The sequence below is a fragment of the Staurois parvus genome, unplaced genomic scaffold, assembly GCF_062004578.1.
Source record: "Staurois parvus isolate SC_StPar_1 unplaced genomic scaffold, SC_StPar_1.0 ptg000647l, whole genome shotgun sequence".
Classification (NCBI taxonomy): domain Eukaryota; kingdom Metazoa; phylum Chordata; class Amphibia; order Anura; family Ranidae; genus Staurois; species Staurois parvus.
Window position 1 is genome coordinate 1118317 of NW_028318443.1, and position 26499 is coordinate 1144815.

Below are 26499 nucleotides of genomic sequence, written 5' to 3' on the forward strand. Positions count from 1 at the left end.
AAGGGTAGTTGGACTGGGAAGAAAGGGTTGGATGATGCTGAACAATGCTGGACATCCTCCAAAAAGAAAGTTGGGGGGATCTCTTGGACGTGCTGCAAGAAGCTCACAGTGTACAATGAATTCAGAACAATTTCAGTGCGGGAGAGAAGCCAGTACAGCTGTGCAAGACTGAAGGGAAGGCTGGAGGTCAGATTTAAAAAGTTTACAAGAAGCAACATTCTGATTGTAGCCTGTGTAGCCTGTATCGCATGAGCTTTACATACTATGCTTTGTGTATCCTTCACCCAGACTGATCTTTCACGTGTACTGGTCTCTGTGGCATCTTATTCTGACCTACGTGATGCCAGCTTCTCATTCGGACCAGATGGTGAGCGGACTGCGTGACTTGAGCCTCGTTGGAGCCATAGAGAGCGGAGATATACTGATCGGAGCAATACTTCCCATCCATTTTGACAAAGAATACCCAAAAGTGGATTTCACAAGCAGCCCAAGACAAGGAACTTGTACAATGTAAGAAGGAAAAAGAGAATTCACCATGTCCTATTGTTATCTTTGATCAAAGACGATGTATGTTTAGAATTGTAATACAAGGGCTGTATCTAAAGTAGTGCCAAAGTGGGCATACCTTTTTTTTATTAACCTCCCTGGGGGTATTCCCGAGTGTTGCTCGGGGTTAACTTTCAGTACCAAAAGCGGTAACCCCGAGCTACACTTGGGAATACACTGCAGCGTTGCTCAGGGATCACTCCAGCACTTACCTTGTCCTGCACTCCCGCGATATCCCCCCTGCAGCATCCCCAGCCATCTCCTCCGGCCGATGCCGTCATCCGGGTTCCGTTCCCTGCGAGTGTTGGGACGTACGGGACGTACGGGGGACAGAATCGGTGGGAAATTCAAAAATTTTAAAAGTGACATTCACTAAATACACTAAAATCACATAGTATTCCATTCCTGTATCAAACCATTTCACATACATTTTGTCCCGAGTGCTTTGTCCGGCGCCCTGCCTGCATTTTTACTGTTCTTTCTGCCTGGAAACTGAGAAACGTCCATGGCGTCCAAAAGGCGTCCCTTTAGGTCAAAAGCGGTTTTTAGACCGGCTAGAGAACAGCGATAGTAAATCAGAACCACTTGCAGAATTGAGTGATAATGATTTGTGAGGGAAATTCCTCATCAGACACTGAAAACGATTCTGCGACTGAGCTCAGCGATGTGCGAACTTGGCGCTCTATTTCACATTTCAGTGTTTTTGGTTTGATTACATTATTGAATTACATTTATTATTATATTATTATTTTTTATGATTATTTTTATATTATAATTTATGATTTCGTGTTTCAAATTTTATCATACCCGGGATGTTTACTGGACTCTTGTACAGACAGATTTCAGTGAGTTATTCCTAAAAATTACAGGCCGACAATAAAAAAAAATACATATTTCCATGCAAAAATATTTACCGCTTTGAGCACAGAAATATGGACATAATCAGGCTAGGCAGGTTACTTTAAATAGGTCCCTTTCACTTCCAGGTCCGTACGTCATACGGACCGGACAGCGGGGGGCGGGGGTAGTTTACACACAACCCGGTGGCTGCACTGGGATTGTGTATAAAACTGATCGGTAGACTCCAACCTGTTAGGCAGAAGCAGTCGGGTGGCTGTGTTGCTCTCCAACTGCTTCCACATACCCCCGATAGCAGCTTCCCCGCTCCGTGCTCGTGCCTCCACCATGTAATCTGGGCTCCACTTGCCCATCTGTGGGCCCGGGACCAACATGGCAGGTGCCGTTGGGTGGAGGGGACGCATGTCCGCTCTCCTCCCCTTCTTGCTGTGACCCAGAAAGTGACGTGTATGGCATCATTTCAGGGTCACCCCTGTCACTTTGTACTGGAGGAATGTATTGCAATGTGATGTGCATTGCAATACATTCAGTGGAGCCCAGAGGAGACATGCAGGGCCTTTTAGACCCTACATGTCTCATTAAAGAGAACAGGTCACCTAAATATTTTGTGTCCCCTATGTGATGGAAAAAAAAAAAGCTAAGCAAAAAATAATTTTTTGGTGCAAAAAAAATAAAGTTACACCCAAGAACATAACATCCCCCCCAAACATTTTCCCCCCACTCCCACATATGTATGTACAAAAATAAACACACATGCCTGGGGTGTCTAGGAGTGAAAACATTGATTACGATACATATGTTACATATTGCACGCCGCAGTGAGAGCTATAATTCCAGCACAAGACCTTCTCCGTAATGCTAAACTGATGACTTGAAGGGGCTTATGAAGCGTCGCCTATAGAAAATATAGGACACTGAAGTTTGTCGCCATTTCACAGGCACACACAAGTTTAAGGTTTGACATGTTGGGTATCTATTTACTCCTCTTTTATGTGTAATTTATTGCGTTTGTTTGCCCTAAAATTCTCTTTAGTGTGTATTTTACTGAAATTTTAGGTTTCTTGTGGTAAGATCGCGTAACATAAAAAATTGAAAGTACATTTTTTTTAATTCTCTACGGTGTCTCCTTTCACAAAATATATCATGTTTGGGGGTTTTGTGTAATCTTCAGGACTAAAATTATTTTTTAAACGTGTGAAAAAAAAATATGCAAAAACCGTTCTGGCAGCAAAAGGGTTTTCACATGTTGGTAGAGTAACCCACAAAGAAGAAAAATATATTTGAAATAAATTTTACAATATTCTTCCCAAATATATTGCCACACATTTGAAATGCAACAATTTTTGCCATATTCAATATATTTCAAAATATATTTCAATAAATATATATATAAATACTGTATGTTGAAATGTGTTTTTATTACAAAATATATGAAAAATATTTTAAAAAATACTTCTTAAGTATTCTGTATGTCTTTAAAATACAAATCTACATTTTTGAAAACAAAATATAAATATATTTTAAAATGACTTTTGTGTATGTGTTTTGAAATATATTGAATATGGCAAAATGTTAACATTTCAAATATATGGCAACATATTTGGGAAGAATATTTTTAAAATATATTTCCAATTAATTTTTCTTCCATATGGGAACTCCTCCTGTCTAGTAATCCTTCATCTTCTTTTTCATTGCAGGTAAAATAATGGATTCCAATTAGAGTTGTCATCAAATTCTTTACAAAGGAGGGGTGCAGGCTTTTTGAAATCCACAGAAGGTTACAGAATGTTTAGTCTCCATGCACATGGGGTGTTTTGATAACGCTGGAAACGTTAGTTGTGTAAAGTCATGGTAAAAATTTGAGTTTTTCAGCTTTTTTGAGCGTTTTTGCATTAGCGTTCAGCAGCATTTTGCTGTGTTTAGCGACATTTTTCTAGCTTTTTTTAATTAAAAATTTTTTTTTTGGTCAAAAAAAATCCAAAAGTGCTGGTTTGCGGCGTTTTACAGCATTTTACCACATTTTTCAGCATTGGAGCTTTTTCACAGCTAAAAAACTCCTCTTGAAACCCACCAGTCCTGGGTTTTTTTTCCCAACCAAAAAACGTCCTTCCCAAAAAAACCTTGATTCCAGTCTGTGTGTGTATGGACACATTGGATAACATGCTGGGGGGTTTACTGGCTGTAGAAAAAAACATCAAAAGCCAAAAACAGTCGCTGTAAAAACGTCCCGTGTGCATGAGGACTTATGGAGATGGCTCATTGACAAGAGTCAATATTGGCGCCATCTCCCTAAACATTCTGTAGCCTTCTGTGGATTTCAGACAGCCTGTACCCCTCGGTCAAGAACTCACTGACAACATGTTGTTTCTGCTTGAAATGAAATGAAAGAAAGAAAAAGAGTTACCACAGAGGGACTGTTACTCACCAATATGTGAAATTTGAACCACCTACCGTATTTTCCGGCGTATAAGATGACTGGGCGTATAAGACGACCCCCTACTTTTCCTGTTAAAATGTAGTGTTTGGGCTATACTCGCCATATAAGACTACCCCTCTTCCAATGCACACCAGTGGGAGGAATAGTACCCCATCATTGGTGTCAGTGGGAGGAATAGTGCCCCATCATTGGTGTCAGTGGGAGGAATAGTGCCCCATCATTGGTATTAGTGGGAGGAATAGTGCCCCATCATTGGTGTCAGTGGGAGGAATAGTGCCCCATCATTGGTATTAGTGGGAGGAATAGTGCCCCATCATTGGTGTCAGTGGGAGGAAGGAGGAATAGTACCCCATCATTGGTGTCAGTGGGAGGAATAGTGCCACATCATTGGTATCAGTGGGAGGAATAGTGTCCCATCATTGGTGTCAGTGGGAGGAATAGTGTCCCATCATTGGTGTCAGTGGGAGGAATAGTGCCCCATCATTGGTATTAGTGGGAGGAATAGTGCCCCATCATTGGTGTCATTGGGAGGAATAGCACCCCATCATTGGTGTCAGTGGGAGGAATAGCGCCCCATCATTGGTGTCAGTGGGAGGAATCATGCCCCATCATTGGTGTCAGTGGGAGGAATAGTGTCCCAACATTGGTGTCAGTGGGAGGAATAGTGTCCCATCATTGGTGTCAGTGGGAGGAATAGTGTCCCAACATTGGTGTCAGTGGGGGGTGGAATAGTGCCCCATCATTGGTGTCAGTGGGGGGGGAATAGTGCCCCATCGTTGGTGTCAGTGGGGGGGGGAAGTGCCCCATCGTTGGTGTCAGTGGGAGGAATAATGCCCCAACATTGGTATCAGTGACACCAATGATGGGGCACTATTCCTCCCACTGACACCAATTACACCTGTTCTAGTATGGTGCTGCTGCAGCCAGCATGTGTGGTTGCAGCAGCACCTCTGCACAGCACACTTACCAGCCGCTCCTTCACTCGATTTTCGCGGGGCCGCTCAGCTCCGCCTCCTTGCCAGTGATTGGCCGCCTGTGTGCCTTTCCTGAGCTACAGTTCTGGCGGCCAATCACCGGCGAGGAGGCGGAGCCGAGCAGCCGCGCGAACGTCCAGTGGCCGAACCGAATGAAGGAGCAGCCGCGCTTCCTGGACCGGATCGTCGCAGGACCGGAGCCAGGTAAGAGACAGCAGCCCCTGCCAACCCCTGTACTTAGTGTCCCTTCCGTTGGAAGGGGGGGGTGGCGGCGCCCCCCTAAAAAGTGTCAGCATGCCGTAAAGGATGACCCCCGACTTTTGAGAAGATTTTCAAGGGGTAAAAAGTCGTCTTATACGCCGGAAAATACGGTATGTAAAATAATAAAAAAAGTTATGCCCATTTTTACATAACTTTTGGTAAATCCCTAAACTATTCATTGGTGGTACACCTAGGATAATTGACACCCAGGCCGGATTATTTTTAACATTTCACACACACACTTCGTTATATATAAAAAATATTTTTAAAATTAAATGAATACTAATTACGGACATAACATATAACACATTTGTTTGGATATGCAGATATCCTTTTAATTAGTGCTTTAGATGGTGAATTTTTAGAGGTTTGTTTAAAACAATTGGTGAATTTTCAGCCTGTACTTAGCAGGTTTTCTCAATTTCTTTGGTTATGAAACTAAAAAGCACCTCTTTTCTGTCTGTCACAGGTTTAGCTTTGAGGTTTTACAACAGTTCCAGGCCTTGAGGTTTGCAGTGGAAGAGATAAATAGAAGCTTGGACCTACTGCCCAACACCTCCCTGGGATTCCAGGTCTATGACTCTTGTGCAGCATTACATGAGGAGATCGATGGGACCCAAAAGCTGTTGACAGGAAGGGAAAGCGGGATCCCCAATTATTCCTGCCGGGAGCGATCACCAGTGGTGGCCATCATTGGGCATTCTGTTTCCTCCTACTCCATACAGATGGCCCATGTTCTTGGACTTTACAGATACCCACAGGTAGAGTGATGACCAATAGGAAATAGGAAAACAATTACATTTCTTCTGCCCTGCTACAGAGTTATTTGGACATAATAAATATATAATATACTGTGTGTATATGTGTGTGTATATAATTAAAAAAAAAAAATAAAATAAATTATATATATATATATATATATACATTTTTTTATATACTTAAAAGGATAAGTGCACTTTCAAACAATCTCATCCTTTTTTGTTGACCTATTTTCCTCCATTTTCCCAAAGCATATTAACTTTTGTACACATTCTTCATGCAAAGCCACTGTGTGCTTCCTGTGCTTGTCTAGTAGCTCCCTATAGATGAATAACAATAAAGTGTAGCATAACAGAATAATATCTGTATATAAAAATAAATATTAAACTTCTAGGGCTCAGCTCCTTTCACCTATACGCGTTACGCCCCAGATTCGGGCTTCCTCAGTAGGCCTATAGATGTCTATTGGACCATAATCCAAGCAACTCTGGTCTTGGTGCAAAACCACATAGAAGTCTTTGGGGAGCTATTCCAGCCAACACTTTTTTTTTTTTTTGGATAGTGTGAGGAAGAGTTGGACGCTTTGTCAATTAGTCATTGCTGTCTGTATTTCCCAGGCAGAATCTTTCTATTTATTTGACAACCGAACAAGGAGTGAGGAGAAACTCTCCCACAGATAACAATGAAAACTAATTTTCTAGCAGAACGAAGAAGGTAGAGATGAGCGAAGTATTCAAAAATTCGATTCGACTGATTCGGCGAATTCGTAGAAAAAATTCGATTCGAGTCGAATATATTCGCTATGAATTTAACTTAAAAAAGGGTGTTTCTAGGCTTCAGAGAGACTTAATATTAGTGCTGAACACTGTACCTTTAATTTAAATGCCCTTGGAGTCTGCTGGGGAAGAGAAATAATACTGTCAGGCAGTATGACATGCAGATGAGTGCCGTCGATCTTAGAATCACCGCACACTTCACTCATTTGGCCAGTCACGGGGCCAAAACCAGAGTGTGGAGCCACAGTGTGGCGGTGGAGGCAGCAGCAATGGGAGGCCATGCAGCACCCTATGACAAAAATGGAAACCACCAGCAGTGTGAGGAGACCTGAAAGTGGCACATGGCAGAGTGTGGCGATAGAGACAGCAGCAATGGGAGGCCGTACAGGGACCCATGACACACTCTGGACCTGGCAGCAGCATGAGGAGGCGGTACAGGGGCCCATGGCAGATTACGGGCCTGGCAGCAGCATGAGGAGTCGGTAGGGGGGCCCATGGCAGATTACAGGCCTGGCAGCAGCAATGGGAGGCCGTACAGGGACCCATGACACAATCTGGACCTGGCAGCAGCATGGGGAGGTGGTACAGGGGCCCATGACAGATTACGGGCCTGGCAGCAGCATTTGGAGTCGGTACGGGGGCCCATGACACACTCTGGACCTGGCAGCAGCATGAGGAGGCGGTACAGGGGCGCATGACAGATTACAAGCCTGGCAGCAGCAACTTGGACAGGAGGACGTTCAGTTTCTGCACCGTCTGGTGCGTGCTCGCAAACTGTTGTCTCTTGGAAACGGATTCCAAGAAAGACTGCTGACGGAATCCGTGAAGAGGAGTAGCAGGAGAAGGAGCATCTGAACGAGCGGAATATGCCAACAAGCGACAACAGGGGCCCATGACAGATTACGGGCCTGGCAGCAGCATGAGGAGTCGGTACGGGGGCCCATGGCAGATTAGGGGCCTGGCAGCAGCTATGGGAGGCCCGTAATCTGCCAGCACCCTATGACAAAAAATGGAACCCACCAGCAGTGTGAGGAGACCTGAAAGTGGCACATGGCAGAGTGTGGCGATGGAGACAGCAGCAATGGGAGGCCGTACAGGGACCCATGACACACTCTGGACCTGGCAGCAGCATGAGGAGGCGGTATAGGGGCCCATGGCAGATTAGGGGCCTGGCAGCAGCTATGGGAGGCCCGTAATCTGCCAGCACCCTATGACAAAAAATGGAATACACCAGCAGTGTGAGGAGACCTGAAAGTGGCACATGGCAGAGTGTGGCGATGGAGACAGCAGCAATGGGAGGCCGTACAGGGACCCATGAGAGACTCTGGACTTGGCAGCAGCATGAGGAGGCGGTATAGGGGCCCATGGCAGATTAGGGGCCTGGCAGCAGCTATGGGAGGCCCGTAATCTGCCAGCACCCTATGACAAAAAATGGAACACACCAGCAGTGTGAGGAGACCTGAAAGTGGCACATGTTTGGGGCATGATTCATGGCGGATTTAGTCAGTTGTGTCAGGAACTGGTGGTTTGAAATCCAGACTAATCCACGCCTGATTCATTTTCACAAACGTCAGTCTCTCCACACTTTGGGTGGACAGTCGTGTCCTCCGCGGAGTTGCAATACCTCCTGCCGCACTAAACACGCGCTCCGATGCCACGCTACTGGCCGGGCATGACAGCCTTTCAAGGGCAAATTCAGCTAGTTGGGGCCAAAGGTCAAGTTTCGTTGCCCAGTAGTCAAGGGGATTGTCTACCTCGGTTGGCAGGGTGCTGTCCAAGTAGGCCTAAGCCTGTTGTTTGAGGTCCTGCTCCAGGTCCACCTGATGCTGCTGCTGCTGCTGCTGCTGCGGCTGGTTAGTAGTTTCCTCACTGCGCTGGTGAAGAAAGCTACTCATCATCGACTGCAGACTGAGGCAGCCGCTGCTGGTGGAGCTGCCACTGCTCCTACCACCCCACCCCTCCCCTGCTGCCATGGCAGCGGAACGCGAGCGCACAGGGCCCACAGTGTCTGAGGATGGACGTTGGCGCAGACAGGCAGAGACCAGCTGACTACATAGGTGGTTTTTATAGTACGTTATTTTGGCCTCCCTCTCAGCAGGTGTGAAAAAGGCCACCATTTTTGAACGGTAGCGAGGGTCCAACAAGGTGGACAGCCAAAAGTCATCCCTCTGTCTGATGGTTATTATTCGGCTGTCGCTACGCAAGCAAGCGAGCATGCTATGGGCCATTTGTGCCAAGGAATGCGAGGGACTCCCTGCCTCCATCTCCACAGCATACTGCCACGGTGCGTCTGGGTCCTCTGTCTCCTCCTCCTCCTCCTCTACCAGATGCTCCTGCTCCTCCACTCCTGTCCGCTGAGTGGAAAAACCACCCATTTCACTCAATAATTCCTGAGCACCAATGTCCTCCTCTACCTCCTCCTCTTCTTCCTGTCCTGCCCCCACAGGGGTCATGTGGCGTTGAGATCTGTGCGCCACGTCTACCGCACCCTGACCAGCCATTGTTAACAGCATTTGTTCCAGGACGTGCAACAGAGGAATGACGTCGTTCATCCCATAGTCCTGCCGACTCACGAATAGCGTGGCCTCCTCAAAGGGCCTGAGCAAGCGCAGGTGTCACGCATGAGCTGCCAATGGCTGACATCTAAGTTACACAGGGAATACCTTTATCCGCTTTTAACATCAGGAAATCTGTGATGGCCTTTTGCTGTTCGTAAAGGCGGTCTAACATATGTAGGGTTGAATTCCACCTTGTTGCAACGTCACAGCATGAGGAGTCGGTATAGGGGCCCATGGCAGATTAGGGGCCTGGCAGCAGCTATGGGAGGCCCGTAATCTGCCAGCACCCTATGTCAAAAAATTCAACACACCAGCAGTGTGTGAGGAGACCTGAAAGTGGCACATGGCAGAGTGTGGCGATGGAGACAGCAGCAATGGGAGGCCGTACAGGGACCCATGACAGACTCTGGACCTGGCAGCAGCATGAGGAGGCGGTATATAGGGGCCTATGGCAGATTAGGGGCCTGGAAGCAGCTATAGGAGGCCCATAATCTGCCAGCACCCTATGTCAAAAAAATTCTACACACCAGCAGTGTGAGGAGACCTGAAAGTGGCACATGGCATGAGAGACTCTGGACCTGGCAGCAGCATGAGGAAGCGGTATATAGGGGCCTATGGCAGATTAGGGGCCTGGCAGCAGCTATAGGAGGCCCATAATCTGCCAGCACCCTATGTCAAAAAATTCAACACACCAGCAGTGTGAGGAGACCTGAAAGTGGCACATGGCAGAGTGTGGCGATGGAGACAGCAGCAATGGGAGGCCGTACAGGGACCCATGACAGACTCTGGACCTGGCAGCAGCATGAGGAGGCGGTATATAGGGGCCTATGGCAGATTAGGGGCCTGGCAGCAGCTATGGGAGGCCCTTAATCTGCCAGCACCCTATGTCAAAAAATTCTACACACCAGCAGTGTGTGAGGAGACCTCAAAGTGGCACATGGCAGAGTGTGGCGATGGAGACAGCAGCAATGGGAGGCCGTACAGGGACCCATGAGAGACTCTGGACCTGGCAGCAGCATGAGGAAGCGGTATATAGGGGCCTATGGCAGATTAGGGGCCTGGCAGCAGCTATGGGAGGCCCATAATCTGCCAGCACCCTATGTCAAAAAATTCTACACACCAGCAGTGTGTGAGGAGACCTGAAAGTGGCACATGGCAGAGTGTGGCGATGGAGACAGCAGCAATGGGAGGCCGTACAGGGACCCATGAGAGACTCTGGACCTGGAAGCAGCATGAGGAGGCGGTATATAGGGGCCTATGGCAGATTAGGGGCCTGGCAGCAGCTATGGGAGGCCCATAATCTGCCAGCACCCTATGTCAAAAAATTCTACACACCAGCAGTGTGTGAGGAGACCTGAAAGTGGCACATGGCAGAGTGTGGCGATGGAGACAGCAGCAATGGGAGGCCGTACAGGGACCCATGACAGACTCTGGACCTGGCAGCAGCATGAGGAGGCGGTATATAGGGGCCTATGGCAGATTAGGGGCCTGGCAGCAGCTATGGGAGGCCCTTAATCTGCCAGCACCCTATGTCAAAAAATTCAACACACCAGCAGTGTGAGGAGACCTGAAAGTGGCACATGGCAGAGTGTGGCGATGGAGACAGCAGCAATGGGAGGCCGTACAGGGACCCATGAGAGACTCTGGACCTGGCAGCAGCATGAGGAAGCGGTATATAGGGGCCTATGGCAGATTAGGGGCCTGGCAGCAGCTATGGGAGGCCCATAATCTGCCAGCACCCTATGTCAAAAAATTCTACACACCAGCAGTGTGTGAGGAGACCTGAAAGTGGCACATGGCAGAGTGTGGCGATGGAGACAGCAGCAATGGGAGGCCGTACAGGGACCCATGAGAGACTCTGGACCTGGCAGCAGCATGAGGAGGCGGTATATAGGGGCCTATGGCAGATTAGGGGCCTGGCAGCAGCTATGGGAGGCCCTTAATCTGCCAGCACCCTATGTCAAAAAATTCAACACACCAGCAGTGTGAGGAGACCTGAAAGTGGCACATGGCAGAGTGTGGCGATGGAGACAGCAGCAATGGGAGGCCGTACAGGGACCCATGAGAGACTCTGGACCTGGCAGCAGCATGAGGAAGCGGTATATAGGGGCCTATGGCAGATTAGGGGCCTGGCAGCAGCTATGGGAGGCCCATAATCTGCCAGCACCCTATGTCAAAAAATTCTACACACCAGCAGTGTGTGAGGAGACCTGAAAGTGGCACATGGCAGAGTGTGGCGATGGAGACAGCAGCAATGGGAGGCCGTACAGGGACCCATGAGAGACTCTGGACCTGGCAGCAGCATGAGGAGGCGGTATATAGGGGCCTATGGCAGATTAGGGGCCTGGCAGCAGCTATGGGAGGCCCATAATCTGCCAGCACCCTATGTCAAAAAATTCTACACACCAGCAGTGTGTGAGGAGACCTGAAAGTGGCACATGGCAGAGTGTGGCGATGGAGACAGCAGCAATGGGAGGCCGTACAGGGACCCATGAGAGACTCTGGACCTGGCAGCAGCATGAGGAAGCGGTATATAGGGGCCTATGGCAGATTAGGGGCCTGGCAGCAGCTATGGGAGGCCCTTAATCTGCCAGCACCCTATGTCAAAAAATTCAACACACCAGCAGTGTGAGGAGACCTGAAAGTGGCACATGGCAGAGTGTGGCGATGGAGACAGCAGCAATGGGAGGCCGTACAGGGACCCATGACAGACTCTGGACCTGGCAGCAGCATGAGGAGGCGGTATATAGGGGCCTATGGCAGATTAGGGGCCTGGCAGCAGCTATGGGAGGCCCTTAATCTGCCAGCACCCTATGTCAAAAAATTCAACACACCAGCAGTGTGAGGAGACCTGAAAGTGGCACATGGCAGAGTGTGGCGATGGAGACAGCAGCAATGGGAGGCCGTACAGGGACCCATGAGAGACTCTGGACCTGGCAGCAGCATGAGGAAGCGGTATATAGGGGCCTATGGCAGATTAGGGGCCTGGCAGCAGCTATGGGAGGCCCATAATCTGCCAGCACCCTATGTCAAAAAATTCTACACACCAGCAGTGTGTGAGGAGACCTGAAAGTGGCACATGGCAGAGTGTGGCGATGGAGACAGCAGCAATGGGAGGCCGTACAGGGACCCATGACAGACTCTGGACCTGGCAGCAGCATGAGGAGGCGGTATATAGGGGCCTATGGCAGATTAGGGGCCTGGCAGCAGCTATGGGAGGCCCTTAATCTGCCAGCACCCTATGTCAAAAAATTCAACACACCAGCAGTGTGAGGAGACCTGAAAGTGGCACATGGCAGAGTGTGGCGATGGAGACAGCAGCAATGGGAGGCCGTACAGGGACCCATGACAGACTCTGGACCTGGCAGCAGCATGAGGAGGCGGTATATAGGGGCCTATGGCAGATTAGGGGCCTGGCAGCAGCTATGGGAGGCCCTTAATCTGCCAGCACCCTATGTCAAAAAATTCAACACACCAGCAGTGTGAGGAGACCTGAAAGTGGCACATGGCAGAGTGTGGCGATGGAGACAGCAGCAATGGGAGGCCGTACAGGGACCCATGACAGACTCTGGACCTGGCAGCAGCATGAGGAGGCGGTATATAGGGGCCTATGGCAGATTAGGGGCCTGGCAGCAGCTATGGGAGGCCCTTAATCTGCCAGCACCCTATGTCAAAAAATTCAACACACCAGCAGTGTGAGGAGACCTGAAAGTGGCACATGGCAGAGTGTGGCGATGGAGACAGCAGCAATGGGAGGCCGTACAGGGACCCATGACAGACTCTGGACCTGGCAGCAGCATGAGGAGGCGGTATATAGGGGCCTATGGCAGATTAGGGGCCTGGCAGCAGCTATGGGAGGCCCTTAATCTGCCAGCACCCTATGTCAAAAAATTCAACACACCAGCAGTGTGAGGAGACCTGAAAGTGGCACATGGCAGAGTGTGGCGATGGAGACAGCAGCAATGGGAGGCCGTACAGGGACCCATGAGAGACTCTGGACCTGGCAGCAGCATGAGGAAGCGGTATATAGGGGCCTATGGCAGATTAGGGGCCTGGCAGCAGCTATGGGAGGCCCATAATCTGCCAGCACCCTATGTCAAAAAATTCTACACACCAGCAGTGTGTGAGGAGACCTGAAAGTGGCACATGGCAGAGTGTGGCGATGGAGACAGCAGCAATGGGAGGCCGTACAGGGACCCATGAGAGACTCTGGACCTGGCAGCAGCATGAGGAGGCGGTATATAGGGGCCTATGGCAGATTAGGGGCCTGGCAGCAGCTATGGGAGGCCCTTAATCTGCCAGCACCCTATGTCAAAAAATTCTACACACCAGCAGTGTGTGAGGAGACCTGAAAGTGGCACATGGCAGAGTGTGGCGATGGAGACAGCAGCAATGGGAGGCCGTACAGGGACCCATGACAGACTCTGGACCTGGCAGCAGCATGAGGAGGCGGTATATAGGGGCCTATGGCAGATTAGGGGCCTGGCAGCAGCTATGGGAGGCCCTTAATCTGCCAGCACCCTATGTCAAAAAATTCAACACACCAGCAGTGTGAGGAGACCTGAAAGTGGCACATGGCAGAGTGTGGCGATGGAGACAGCAGCAATGGGAGGCCGTACAGGGACCCATGACAGACTCTGGACCTGGCAGCAGCATGAGGAAGCGGTATATAGGGGCCTATGGCAGATTAGGGGCCTGGCAGCAGCTATGGGAGGCCCATAATCTGCCAGCACCCTATGTCAAAAAATTCTACACACCAGCAGTGTGTGAGGAGACCTGAAAGTGGCACATGGCAGAGTGTGGCGATGGAGACAGCAGCAATGGGAGGCCGTACAGGGACCCATGACAGACTCTGGACCTGGCAGCAGCATGAGGAGGCGGTATATAGGGGCCTATGGCAGATTAGGGGCCTGGCAGCAGCTATGGGAGGCCCATAATCTGCCAGCACCCTATGTCAAAAAATTCTACACACCAGCAGTGTGTGAGGAGACCTGAAAGTGGCACATGGCAGAGTGTGGCGATGGAGACAGCAGCAATGGGAGGCCGTACAGGGACCCATGAGAGACTCTGGACCTGGCAGCAGCATGAGGAAGCGGTATATAGGGGCCTATGGCAGATTAGGGGCCTGGCAGCAGCTATGGGAGGCCCTTAATCTGCCAGCACCCTATGTCAAAAAATTCAACACACCAGCAGTGTGAGGAGACCTGAAAGTGGCACATGGCAGAGTGTGGCGATGGAGACAGCAGCAATGGGAGGCCGTACAGGGACCCATGACAGACTCTGGACCTGGCAGCAGCATGAGGAGGCGGTATATAGGGGCCTATGGCAGATTAGGGGCCTGGCAGCAGCTATGGGAGGCCCTTAATCTGCCAGCACCCTATGTCAAAAAATTCAACACACCAGCAGTGTGAGGAGACCTGAAAGTGGCACATGGCAGAGTGTGGTGATGGAGACAGCAGCAATGGGAGGCCGTACAGGGACCCATGACAGACTCTGGACCTGGCAGCAGCATGAGGAGGCGGTATATAGGGGCCTATGGCAGATTAGGGGCCTGGCAGCAGCTATGGGAGGCCCGTAATCTGCCAGCACCCTATGTCAAAAAACTGAACACACCAGCAGTGTGTGAGGAGACCTGAAAGTGGCACATGGCAGAGTGTGGTGATGGAGACAGCAGCAATGGGAGGCCGTACAGGGACCCATGACAGACTCTGGACCTGGCAGCAGCATGAGGAGGCGGTATATAGGGGCCTATGGCAGATTAGGGGCCTGGCAGCAGCTATGGGAGGCCCGTAATCTGCCAGCACCCTATGTCAAAAAATTCTACACACCAGCAGTGTGTGAGGAGACCTGAAAGTGGCACATGGCAGAGTGTGGCGATGGAGACAGCAGCAATGGGAGGCCGTACAGGGACCCATGACAGACTCTGGACCTGGCAGCAGCATGAGGAGGCGGTATATAGGGGCCTATGGCAGATTAGGGGCCTGGCAGCAGCTATGGGAGGCCCGTAATCTGCCAGCACCCTATGTCAAAAAACTGAACACACCAGCAGTGTGTGAGGAGACCTGAAAGTGGCACATGGCAGAGTGTGGCGATGGAGACAGCAGCAATGGGAGGTCTCCCATTGTCCCAACATGGCCCAAATAGTCCCAACATGGGCCCCCTGGCCACGCTTGACTTTCTGGCCACATAGTCGACATACGGCTACGTTTACTTCCTCGGGCGGCTTGACGAAAAATTGCCACACCGCCGAGTAGGAAACTTTGCCCCCGATACTCCTCACTGGCTGACTGCTGCTTCCTCCGTGCACACCGGCACCACTACTGGCCGTGGTGGTAGGCTGCAGTGGAGCTGGTGCTCTACTCCGTGGCCGTTTGGCTCCACTGACACTGCTTCCACTGACACTGCTGCGACCCTCCTGCTGTCTCCTGGGCAACCCACCGACTGTTTCGCTCACTGCCAAGCTGCCACCCTCTTCTCCTGATGATGCGGAAGAAATTGCCTGATGACGACGAGGCTGCCAAGTGCGATCAACCTCCTCATCATCAAGTAGGGTCTCCGCCTCACTACTAGCCCCCTCGGCTGCGTCTGGGTCAGGAGACAGACCTGTCTCTAGACCGGCTACCGGGCCACTCTCCTCGCCACTACTTCTTCGCCTAGCTGCTGAAAAGGCGGATGTCTCCCCCCGTTCCTGACCGCCCTCTGTTAGCTCTTCCTCACTGTACAGTGGGGCTGAGCCCACAGCATGCGATACTTCGCTTGGTGAGGGAACACCAAAGGACAGGGGCAGGTAGAGGACACGTGATTTCAGTGGGCTAGGTCCCGGGCCATGCCAACTAACGGTTGTGTCTGACGTACCCACCGACCGTTGGCTGTAGGTGTCAGAGGTGACCTGGGAAGAGGAAGACGACCGAGCCAACCAATCGACGACGGCAGGGTTGTCGGTGGAGACACGACCGCTGGATGACACCGGGAGCACTGGCCTCTGGCTGCGAATAGTGCTGCCTCGACCCCTTCCTCTGCTGCCACGTCTGCTCGCTCCTAAAACATTGCCTCCTCTGCCACTCCTCTGCATGTTGTCTGACATACTCTTTAATTAAACGATTATGTGTCCCTGAGTAACAATTCTGTGTCCCTGAGTAACAATTCTGTGTCTGTGCGAGTAACAATTCTGTGGCCCTAAGTAACAGTTCTGTGGCCCTCAGTAACAATTCTGTGTCCCTGATTAACGTTTCTGTGGCCCCAAGTAACAGTTCTGTAGCCCTCAGTAACAATTCTGTGTCTGTGCGAGTAACAATTCTGTGTCTGTGCGAGAAACAATTCTGTGGCCCTAAGTAAAGTTTCTGTGGCCCTAAGTAACAATTCTCTGGCACTCAGTAACAATTCTGTCTGTCCCTGAGTAACAATTCTCTGGCACTCAGTAACAATTCTGTCTGTCCCTGAGTAAAAATTCTCTGGCCCTAAGTAAAGTTTCTGGGGCCCTGAGTAACAATTATCTGGCACTCCGTAACAATTCTGTCTGTCCCTGAGTAACAATTCTCTGGCACTCAGTAACAATTCTGTCTGTCCCTGAGTAAAAATTCTCTGGCCCTAAGTAAAGTTTCTGTGGCCCTGAGTAACAATTCTCTGGCACTCCGTAACAATTCTGTCTGTCCCTGAGTAACAATTCTCTGGCACTCAGTAACAATTCTGTCTGTCCCTGAGTAAAAATTCTGTGGCCCTAATTAAAGTTTCTGTGGCCCTAAGTAACAATTCTCTGGCACTCCGTAACAATTCTGTCTGTCCCTGAGTAACAATTCTCTGGCACTCAGTAACAATTCTGTCTGTCCCTGAGTAAAAATTCTCTGGCCCTAAGTAAAGTTTCTGTGGCCCTGAGTAACAATTCTCTGGCACTCAGTAACAATTCTGTCTGTCCCTGAGTAAAAATTCTGTGGCCCTAATTAAAGTTTCTGTGGCCCTAAGTAACAATTCTCTGGCACTCAGTAACAATTCTGTCTGTCCCTGAGTAACAATTCTCTGGCACTCCGTAACAATTCTGTCTGTCCCTGAGTAACAATTCTCTGGCACTCAGTAACAATTCTGTCTGTCCCTGAGTAAAAATTCTGTGGCCCTAATTAAAGTTTCTGTGGCCCTAAGTAACAATTCTCTGGCACTCAGTAACAATTCTGTCTGTCCCTGAGTAACAATTCTCTGGCACTCCGTAACAATTCTGTCTGTCCCTGAGTAACAATTCTCTGGCACTCAGTAACAATTCTGTCTGTCCCTGAGTAAAAATTCTGTGGCCCTAAGTAAAGTTTCTGTGGCCCTGAGTAACAATTCTCTGGCACTCCGTAACAATTCTGTCTGTCCCTGAGTAACAATTCTCTGGCACTGAGTAACAATTCTGTCTGTCCCTGAGTAAAAATTCTGTGGCCCTAATTAAAGTTTCTGTGGCCCTAAGTAACAATTCTCTGGCACTCAGTAACAATTCTGTCTGTCCCTGAGTAACAATTCTCTGGCACTCGGTAACAATTCTGTCTGTCCCTGAGTAACAATTCTCTGGCACTCAGTAACAATTCTGTCTGTCCCTGAGTAAAAATTCTGTGGCCCTAATTCAAGTTTCTGTGGCCCTAAGTAACAATTCTCTGGCACTCAGTAACAATTCTGTCTGTCCCTGAGTAACAATTCTCTGGCACTCAGTAACAATTCTGTCTGTCCCTGAGTAAAAATTCTGTGGCCCTAAGTAAAGTTTCTGGGGCCCTGAGTAACAATTATCTGGCACTCAGTAACAATTCTGTCTGTCCCTGAGTAACAATTCTCTGGCACTCAGTAACAATTCTGTCTGTCCCTGAGTAACAATTCTCTGGCACTCAGTAACAATTCTGTCTGTCCCTGAGTAAAAATTCTGTGGCCCTAAGTAAAGTTTCTGTGGCCCTGAGTAACAATTCTCTGGCACTCCGTAACAATTCTGTCTGTCCCTGAGTAACAATTCTCTGGCACTCAGTAACAATTCTGTCTGTCCCTGAGTAAAAATTCTGTGGCCCTAATTAAAGTTTCTGTGGCCCTAAGTAACAATTCTCTGGCACTCAGTAACAATTCTGTCTGTCCCTGAGTAACAATTCTCTGGCACTCAGTAACAATTCTGTCTGTCCCTGAGTAACAATTCTGTGGCCCTAATAACGTTTCTGTGGCCCTAAGTAACAATTCTCTGGCACTGAGTAACAATTCTGTCTGTCCCTGATTATGAATTCTGTGGCCCTAACTAGCGTTTCTTTGTCCCTAAGTAACAGTTCTGTGGCCCTCAGTAACAGTTCTGTGTCTGTGCGAGTAACAATTCTGTGTCTGTGCGAGTAACAATTCTGTGGCCCTAAGTAACAGTTCTGTGGCCTTCAGTAACAATTCTGTGTCTGTGCGAGTAACAATTCTGTGTCTGTGCGAGTAACAATTCTGTGGCCCTAAGTAAAGTTTCTGTGGCCCTAAGTAACAATTCTCTGGCACTCAGTAACAATTCTGTCTGTCCCTGAGTAACAATTCTCTGGCACTCAGTAACAATTCTGTCTGTCCCTGAGTAAAAATTCTGTGGCCCTAAGTAAAGTTTCTGTGGCCCTGAGTAACAATTCTCTGGCACTCAGTAACAATTCTGTCTGTCCCTGAGTAACAATTCTCTGGCACTGAGTAACAATTCTGTCTGTCCCTGAGTAAAAATTCTGTGGCCCTAATTAAAGTTTCTGTGGCCCTAAGTAACAATTCTCTGGCACTCAGTAACAATTCTGTCTGTCCCTGAGTAACAATTCTCTGGCACTCAGTAACAATTCTGACTGTCCCTGAGTAACAATTCTGTGGCCCTAATAACGTTTCTGTGGCCCTAAGTAACAATTCTCTGGCACTGAGTAACAATTCTGTCTGTCCCTGATTATGAATTCTGTGGCCCTAACTAGCGTTTCTTTGTCCCTAAATAACGATTCTGTGGCCCTCATTAACAAGTCTGTGTCCCTGAGTAATGGTTCTCTGTCCCTAAGTAACTTTTCTCTGTCCCCAATTATCGTTTCTGTGGCCCTAACTCTGTCCCTGTCCCTAGTACAGAGCGGTCTGCCTCTGTTCAATAACTGCAGGCAAATGAAGAATTCCAAAATGGCCGCTATTTATAGCTCGACCATTACACAGTGCTGGCTGGCTGGCTGCTGATTGGCTGATGCGATCACATGTAGTTGAGGCATGCATTATGGGTCAGCGCGCCTTGTCTGCGCGCCTTCCCAGACATCCCCGCTCCGTCGCCGCACATGTCAGCCGCCATTTTCTGAAAAATTTCGATTCGCGCGTCCGAATTAGGCTATTTTTCGGATTCGGCACGAATCGAAATTTTTCAGATATTCGACTCGAATTCCACTTCGGATACTTCGATTCGCTCATCTCTAGAAGAAGGTTTAGAAGCTCTGTCCATGCAAAGTGTGCAGAAAAAAGGGAAAAATGTGCAATAACCACACAGAGAGATATGTGTTGGTTGTGCCAAAGATTTTTCATCCTGCCTGATCATTACTTGATAGTAGTAATGCAGGGGAAGGGTCACTGCTCCCCATACACAGGCGTATGTACAAGGTACAGTACTGTGCAAAAGGTATAGGCAGTTGTGAAAAAATGCTGTAAATTAAGAATGGTTTCAGAAATAGATGTGTTAATAGTTATCCCAACCATGGCACCACCTGCCTGGAGTTTGCATGTTCTCCCTGTGCCTGTGTGGGTTTTCTCCAGGTACTCCAGTTTCCTCCCACACTCCAAAGACATGCTGGTAGGTTAATTGGCTCCTGTCTAAATTGTCCCTAGTATGTGTATGTATGAATATGAGTTAGGGACCTTAGATTGTACACCCCTTGAGGGTTAGGGACCTTAGATTGTACACCCCTTGAGGGTTAGGGACCTTAGATTGTACGCCCCTTGAGGGTTAGGGACCTTAGATTGTACGCCCCTTGAGGGTTAGGGACCTTAGATTGTACGCCCCTTGAGGGTTAGGGACCTTAGATTGTACGCCCCTTGAGGGTTAGGGACCTTAGATTGTACGCCCCTTGAGGGTTAGGGACCTTAGATTGTACGCCCCTTGAGGGTTAGGGACCTTAGATTGTACACCCCTTTAGGGTTAGGAACCTTAGATTGTACACCCCTTGAGGGTTAGGGACCTTAGATTGTACGCCCCTTTAGGGACCTTAGATTGTACGCCTCTTGAGGGTTAGGGACCTTAGATTGTACGCCCCTTGAGGGTTAGGGACCTTAGATTGTACACCCCTTGAGGGTTAGGGACCTTAGATTGTACGCCCCTTGAGGGTTAGGGACCTTAGATTGTACACCCCTTGAGGGTTAGGGACCTTAGATTGTACGCCCCTTGAGGGTTAGGGACCTTAAATTGTACGCCCCTTGAGGGTTAGGGACCTTAGATTGTACGCCCCTTGAGCGTCAGGGACCTTAGATTGTACGCCCCTTGAGGGTTAGGGACCTTAGATTGTACGCCCCTTGAGGGTTAGGGACCTTAGATTGTACGCCCCTTGAGCGTCAGGGACCTTAGATTGTACGCCCCTTGAGGGTTAGGAACCTTAGATTGTACGCCTCTTGAGGGTTAGGGACCTTAGATTGTATGCCCCTTGAGGGTTAGGGACCTTAGATTGTATGCCCCTTGAGGGTTAGGGACCTTAGATTGTACACCCCTTGAGGGTTAGGGACCTTAGATTGTACACCCCTTGAGGGTTAGGGACCTTAGATTGTACGCCCCTTGAGGGTTAGGGACCTTAGATTGTACACCCCTTGAGGGTTAGGGACCTTAGATTGTACGCCCCTTGAGGGTTAGGGACCTTAGATTGTACACCCCTTGAGGGTTAGGGACCTTAGATTGTACGCCCCTTGAGGGTTAGGGACCTTAAATTGTACGCCCCTTGAGGGTTAGGGACCTTAGATTGTACGCCCCTTGAGCGTCAGGGACCTTAGATTGTACGCCCCTTGAGGGTTAGGGACTGATGTGAATGTACAATATATATATGGAAAGCGCTGCGTAAATTGACAGCGCTATATAAGTACCTGAAATAAAATAATAATGAAATAATAATAGTTTATTTTTTATCAATTAACACAATAAAAAGTAACTGAACAGAAGACAAATCCAAATCAAATCACCCTTTGGCCTCAAACCAGCATCAATTCTTCTAGGTACACACACTGCTTATGCAAACAGTTTTTGAAGGAACTCGGCGGGTAGGTTGTTCTAAACATCTTGGAGAACTAACCACAGATCATCTGTGAATGTAGGCTGCCTCAAATCCTTCTGTCTCTTCATGTAATCCCAGACAGACTTAATGATGTGGAGATGAGGGCTATGTAGGGGCCAAACCACCACTTCCAGGACTTTGTGTTCTTCTTTATGGTGAAGATAGTTCTTAAAGACATTTACTGTATGTTCAGGGTCATTTTTCTGCTGCAGAATAAATTTGGGGCCAAATGCACACCTCCCTGATGGTATGGCATAATGGGCAAGTATCTACCTGTATTTTTCGGCATGGATACTGTGATATTGGTTATGCAGTAAGGTCCTCAAACCAGCATTGGTGAGTGCTGGGAGGGTGATTAGCCTCAGTGTTGGACAGGGGCGAACTGACAACTCATGGGGCCCCTGGGCAATAGGGGATCATGGGGCCCCTGTGTCTTTGCCCAAACTAAAAAAAGCCTATGAAAAAGGTACCAGGGGCATCTCATGGGGCCCCCTACTGACCCTGGGCCCTCGGGCAGTGCCCGAGTTTCCAAATGGTCAGTCCACCCCTGGTGTTGAAATAAAACTTGCATCCTTAGCACCCTTATTGATGTATATCTCTGAAGACAAAAACACATGGCAGTAAGCTAGTGATAAGATTTGGTTCTCAGAAATCAGTGTAGTGGTTCCACCAGAACTCGGCAAGAAGAGAAGTAGCGAAACACCAAGTCAAAACATGAATTTAGGAACAGGAACAAGCTAGGACCAAAGGCAAAAAGAAGGGGAGAATGGAGTGTACCCATGTGTCAGAACACTCCCAAAAAGGTAATATGCTAGTGCCATGTCCTAATTATAACAATCAAACTAAGGGGGAAAGAAAGGGGGAGGAAAAAATCAAAATGGGCTTTAAAGGCACAGAAACTCTAAATACATATTTGTAAAATCATTTGTACTTTATTATGACAATAAGTCATGAAAAAACATCTTTCAATTTAAAAGAAATCATTGTACAATGTCCCCGCAGACAATGTCCCACAGCCCACCATATTACATGGAACAAAACTAGTGATAAAGCATACAGTATCCACCAAGAAGGTCCTTTTTAAATTGAAAGATGTTTTTTCATGGTTTATTGTCATAATAAAGTACAAATGATTTTACTAATATGTATTAAGAGTTTCTGTGCCTTTTAAAGTCCATTTGCATTTTTTCCTCCCCCTAAGGGGGAAACCCTTAGTTTGAAAGCTAGGACCAAAGACATAGCCATCAAAGCAAGGTACTAAAAAAGAGACAAAGCACAAGATCAAGCAATAGTTAATACCAGTACAGAAGCCATTCCTTTTTCAAAAGTTTTAAAGCCAAGAGAAGAAGCACTGGAAATGAAAATGGACAGCATGGAAGAGACCAAGGCCACAAGTTAGATCAAGGCAGCAAACAGGCACAGAAGAAAAAGAAATGCCTGTGACTAGGCATCAGAAAAATTGAGAGTTTTCATATTCCCTATCTTTTGTGCTGGAGATATTTCACCATTTGCTGTGAAACCGATGTCAATGGGCTAGGTGAAATTAAGGTGGTTTTTAAGGGTGCAATTGGCTTTTAATGACCCTGAGTATTACCAAAGCTTCTTTCAGCTATGAAAAAGTCAAAGGTGGAGTCCATACAAAATATAGAGAGTTTCTTAGAAATCATGTGGTCCAGTTTGCAGAAGAAAGCTAACACATTTGGGCTTATAAAGCCTTACTCACAGCTCAGGAGCTCAAGGGGTGGAATTGAAAGTTTCCAAAATTAATTTCACTCAAATAAGTCTAGTGACCCCAATGTGTAACAGGAAAATCTAAGGGACTTCCAGACGTTTTCCTGCACCTTTCTGTTACCTGCACATGCCTAATGGCCATGACTTGAGAGGCAGCCCATTATAGTGAAGGGCCCAGAGAATTGTGGATGGGCAAGATAGGAAGTGTTAGAGCTTTTCCTGTTAGAACAGTCTGAAATTTGTGAAAAATAATATAAATTTAAGATGGACGGCCCCTTTGCAGCACCTTGTATCTTGTAAGCGTACAATTAAAATTAGCCTTATTTTTTGTCTTAGATCAGTCATTATTCAACCAGCTCAATCCTGAGTGACCGGGTGCAGTTTCCTTCCTTCTTCAGAACAGTTCCCAGTGACCATTTCCAATCTAAGGGCCTGGCTCAGCTGGTGTTGCAGTTTGGCTGGACTTGGGTTGGATTGGTGGCTTTGAATGAAGACTACGGCCAACAGGGAATCCAAGTCATTCGTCAACAGCTTCTTAGAGCTGGTGCATGTGTGGAATTTGTGGAATACTTGATGATTGATCGTCAGGATAAAAATGCTCCTTACATTACCAAAGTCATTCAAGAATCCACAGCCAAGGTTGTCCTAATCTTTTCCACTGACCCAGAAATGGTCCCTCTTCTAGATGAGATGTTGGTGCAGAATGTTACGGGAAAGGTCTTTGTGGCCAGTGAAGCTTGGTCTACCTCAAATTTGTTATCAGATAGAAAATACTCTTCGTTACTTTCTGGATCCATTGGGTTTTCTTTTCATAGCTCTGCCATCCCAAATTTTAAACACTTTCTTAACAACATTCAGCCTTTTTCTGGTCCAGGGAAAGCGTGGGTCAAAATGTTGTGGGAGAGTACTTTTGACTGTCAAATATTTGATCGTGAAATGAGTGGAAAATCTCTGAGAAATCTTACCAAAGTTTGCACAGGAGAGGAAGATCTGGAGAACATACAGAACAGATACAATGATGTGTCCAGTTTAAGAGGGGCATACAATCTTTATCAAGCAATTTATGTTATAGCCAAAGCCTTACATGACTTGCACATGAGCAAAGATGGAAAAGGACCTTTCTGGAATGCGGGCTGTTCTACTCTTCAATTGCTGAAGCCTTGGCAGGTAGGAATATTATACAATAATACAATCTGAGCAAGACTGACTGTGGTATCCAACTGAAGTTGAGGTTATCGCTATCTCATCACAACTGTAAGTTACAGAGATCACACTATCAATGCTTAGATTGGACACACACAACAATATGTGGGTTATGTCCAAGAGAACCATGTACCAAATATTAACTTGATTTGGTTTCTATATAATTTTCATACCTAAATAATGATAATTTTTTTTTAAATGGTAAAATATATGTCAATTTAATTATTGTGTAAACTGAAAAGAAGGAAATAGATAGGTATAATAGATTTGGTCAGTTTTTAGAAGTTTACAGGTTTATGAATTAATATTTTTTTCATTGAATGTCTAAAAATGTATTTTGAATAAAAATGTAATACACAGTACATGTTGTGTGTGTCCAATCTAAGCATTGATAGTGTCATCTCTGTAACTTACAGTTGTGATGAGATAGCGATAACTTCAACCTCAGTTGGATACCACAGTCAGTGACTCAATGAGAATGACATCTTGTAGATCTTGTGAAGTTTATTCCATAAACTGAGAGAATCTTACAACAATGAACATTCCATAGGTCAAAAGAACATACTGTGTCTTGCTCCATGCCATGAGGCTAACTGCAATGCATCTCTGGGAAGGGGCGAAGGCTATCTATGCAACATTAGCTAAACTAAAGGAAAGGGAGGAGCAGAGACAAAACACTGAAAACATTTAAAGACATATGACAGTCAATATGACAAGTCATGTGAAACATGACAGTACATCTACGGCACTCACTTTGCAGGCTATGCTGGCCTTTTATTTTTTTTCAGGAAAAATGATCTTTGCTTGCAGCATTGTAAGGCTATGTATTAAATCCTTTTGCTTGTGTGTAAGTATTGCATCAAAACAAAGAGGGAGGAGGGGGAGAGAGAGAGAAATATAAAGAAAGAGAGGGAGAGGCAACGAGATGGGGGGTAGTTAGAGAGAGAGAGAGGGGGGGGGAGAGAGAGAAAGAAGGAGGAGGGGACAAAGAGACGGAGAGAGAGAGTGAGAGGGAGAGAGAAAGTAGGAGAGAAAAAAAGAGAGATTGGGAAAGAAAGAGAGAAAAAGTAGGAAAGAGAGAAAATGAGGGAGAGAGAAAGAGATGGAGAAAGAGCGAGAGAAAATGAGGGGGATAGAGAGATCGGGTAAGAGAGAGAAAGAAAGAAAGAGAAAAGGGGGAGGGAGATGATAGAGAAAAGGAAAGGGAGAGCAAAAGCATGAAAGAGAAAGAGAGGGATAGGGAAAGTAAGTGAGAGAGATAGAGAACGTATTAGAGGGAGAAAGAGAAAATGAGCGAGAAAGAGAGATCGGGTAAGAGAGAGTAAAAAAGAGGGGGGGGGGGGGCAGGAGAGAGAGAGGAACAGAGTAAGAGAGAAAAAGTGAAAGAGAGAGTCTGGGTGAAAGAGAAAAAGTAACTGGGCAGCAGAGAGTGAGAAAGAGAGAGAGGGGGAAAGAAGGAGAGAGTAAGAGAGAAAAAAGTGAAAGAGAGAGAGGGAGAGCTTTAGAGAGAGAGAAAGTAAGAGACAGAAAGAGATGGGGAAAGAGAGAAAGAAAATGAGGGAGAGAGAGATGGAGAAAGAGAGAGAGGGAAAATGAGGGGGGTAGAGAGATCGGGTGTGTGTGTGAGAAAGATAAAGAGAGAAAGAAAGAAGGAAAGAAAGAAAGAAAGAAAGAAAGAAAGAAAGAAAGAAAGAGAAAGGGGGGGGGCAGATAGAGAAAAAGAAAGAGAGAGCATGAGAAAGAGAGGGATATGGAAAGTAAGTGATAAAGATAGATAATGCATTGGAGAAAGAGAAAATGAGAGAGGAAGAGAGATCGGGTAAGAGAGAGAGACAGAAAAGGAGGGGGGAGCAGGAGAGAGAGGGATAGAGTAAGAGAGAAAGAATGAAAGCAAGAGAGAGAGATGTAGGAAAAGTAAAAGAGAGGGGGGGGGGTAGAGAGATTGAGATAGGAAAAGTAAAAAAGAGAGAGAGAGAAAGAGAGATAGGAAAAATGAGAGAGAGAGAGGGGGGTAAGAGAGAGGGGGGTAAAAGAGAGAGAGATCGGAAAAGTAAGAGAGAGAGAGAGAGAGAGAGAGAGAGAGAGAGAGAGAGAGAGAGAGATAGGAAAAGTGGGAGAGAGATAGGGGAAAGTAAAAGAAAGAGATTGAGGAAGAGAGGGAAAGGGGGGGGG

At 47.5% G+C, this 26499-nt stretch overlaps 1 protein-coding gene across 1 annotated transcript in view; it reads left to right on the plus strand.

Annotated features, from left to right (window-relative positions):
- The first annotated feature begins 293 nt into the window (after nucleotides 1-293).
- Nucleotides 294-26499, plus strand: part of LOC149448949 (extracellular calcium-sensing receptor-like) — a 31760-nt gene continuing 5554 nt past the window's right edge. Inside the window, exons 1-3 of the mRNA XM_089694031.1 lie at nucleotides 294-510; nucleotides 5546-5837; nucleotides 23461-24291. Coding sequence (XP_089550157.1) covers nucleotides 341-510; nucleotides 5546-5837; nucleotides 23461-24291 — 1293 coding nt within the window. The 5' untranslated portion in view covers nucleotides 294-340. The remainder of the gene's footprint in view (nucleotides 511-5545; nucleotides 5838-23460; nucleotides 24292-26499) is intronic.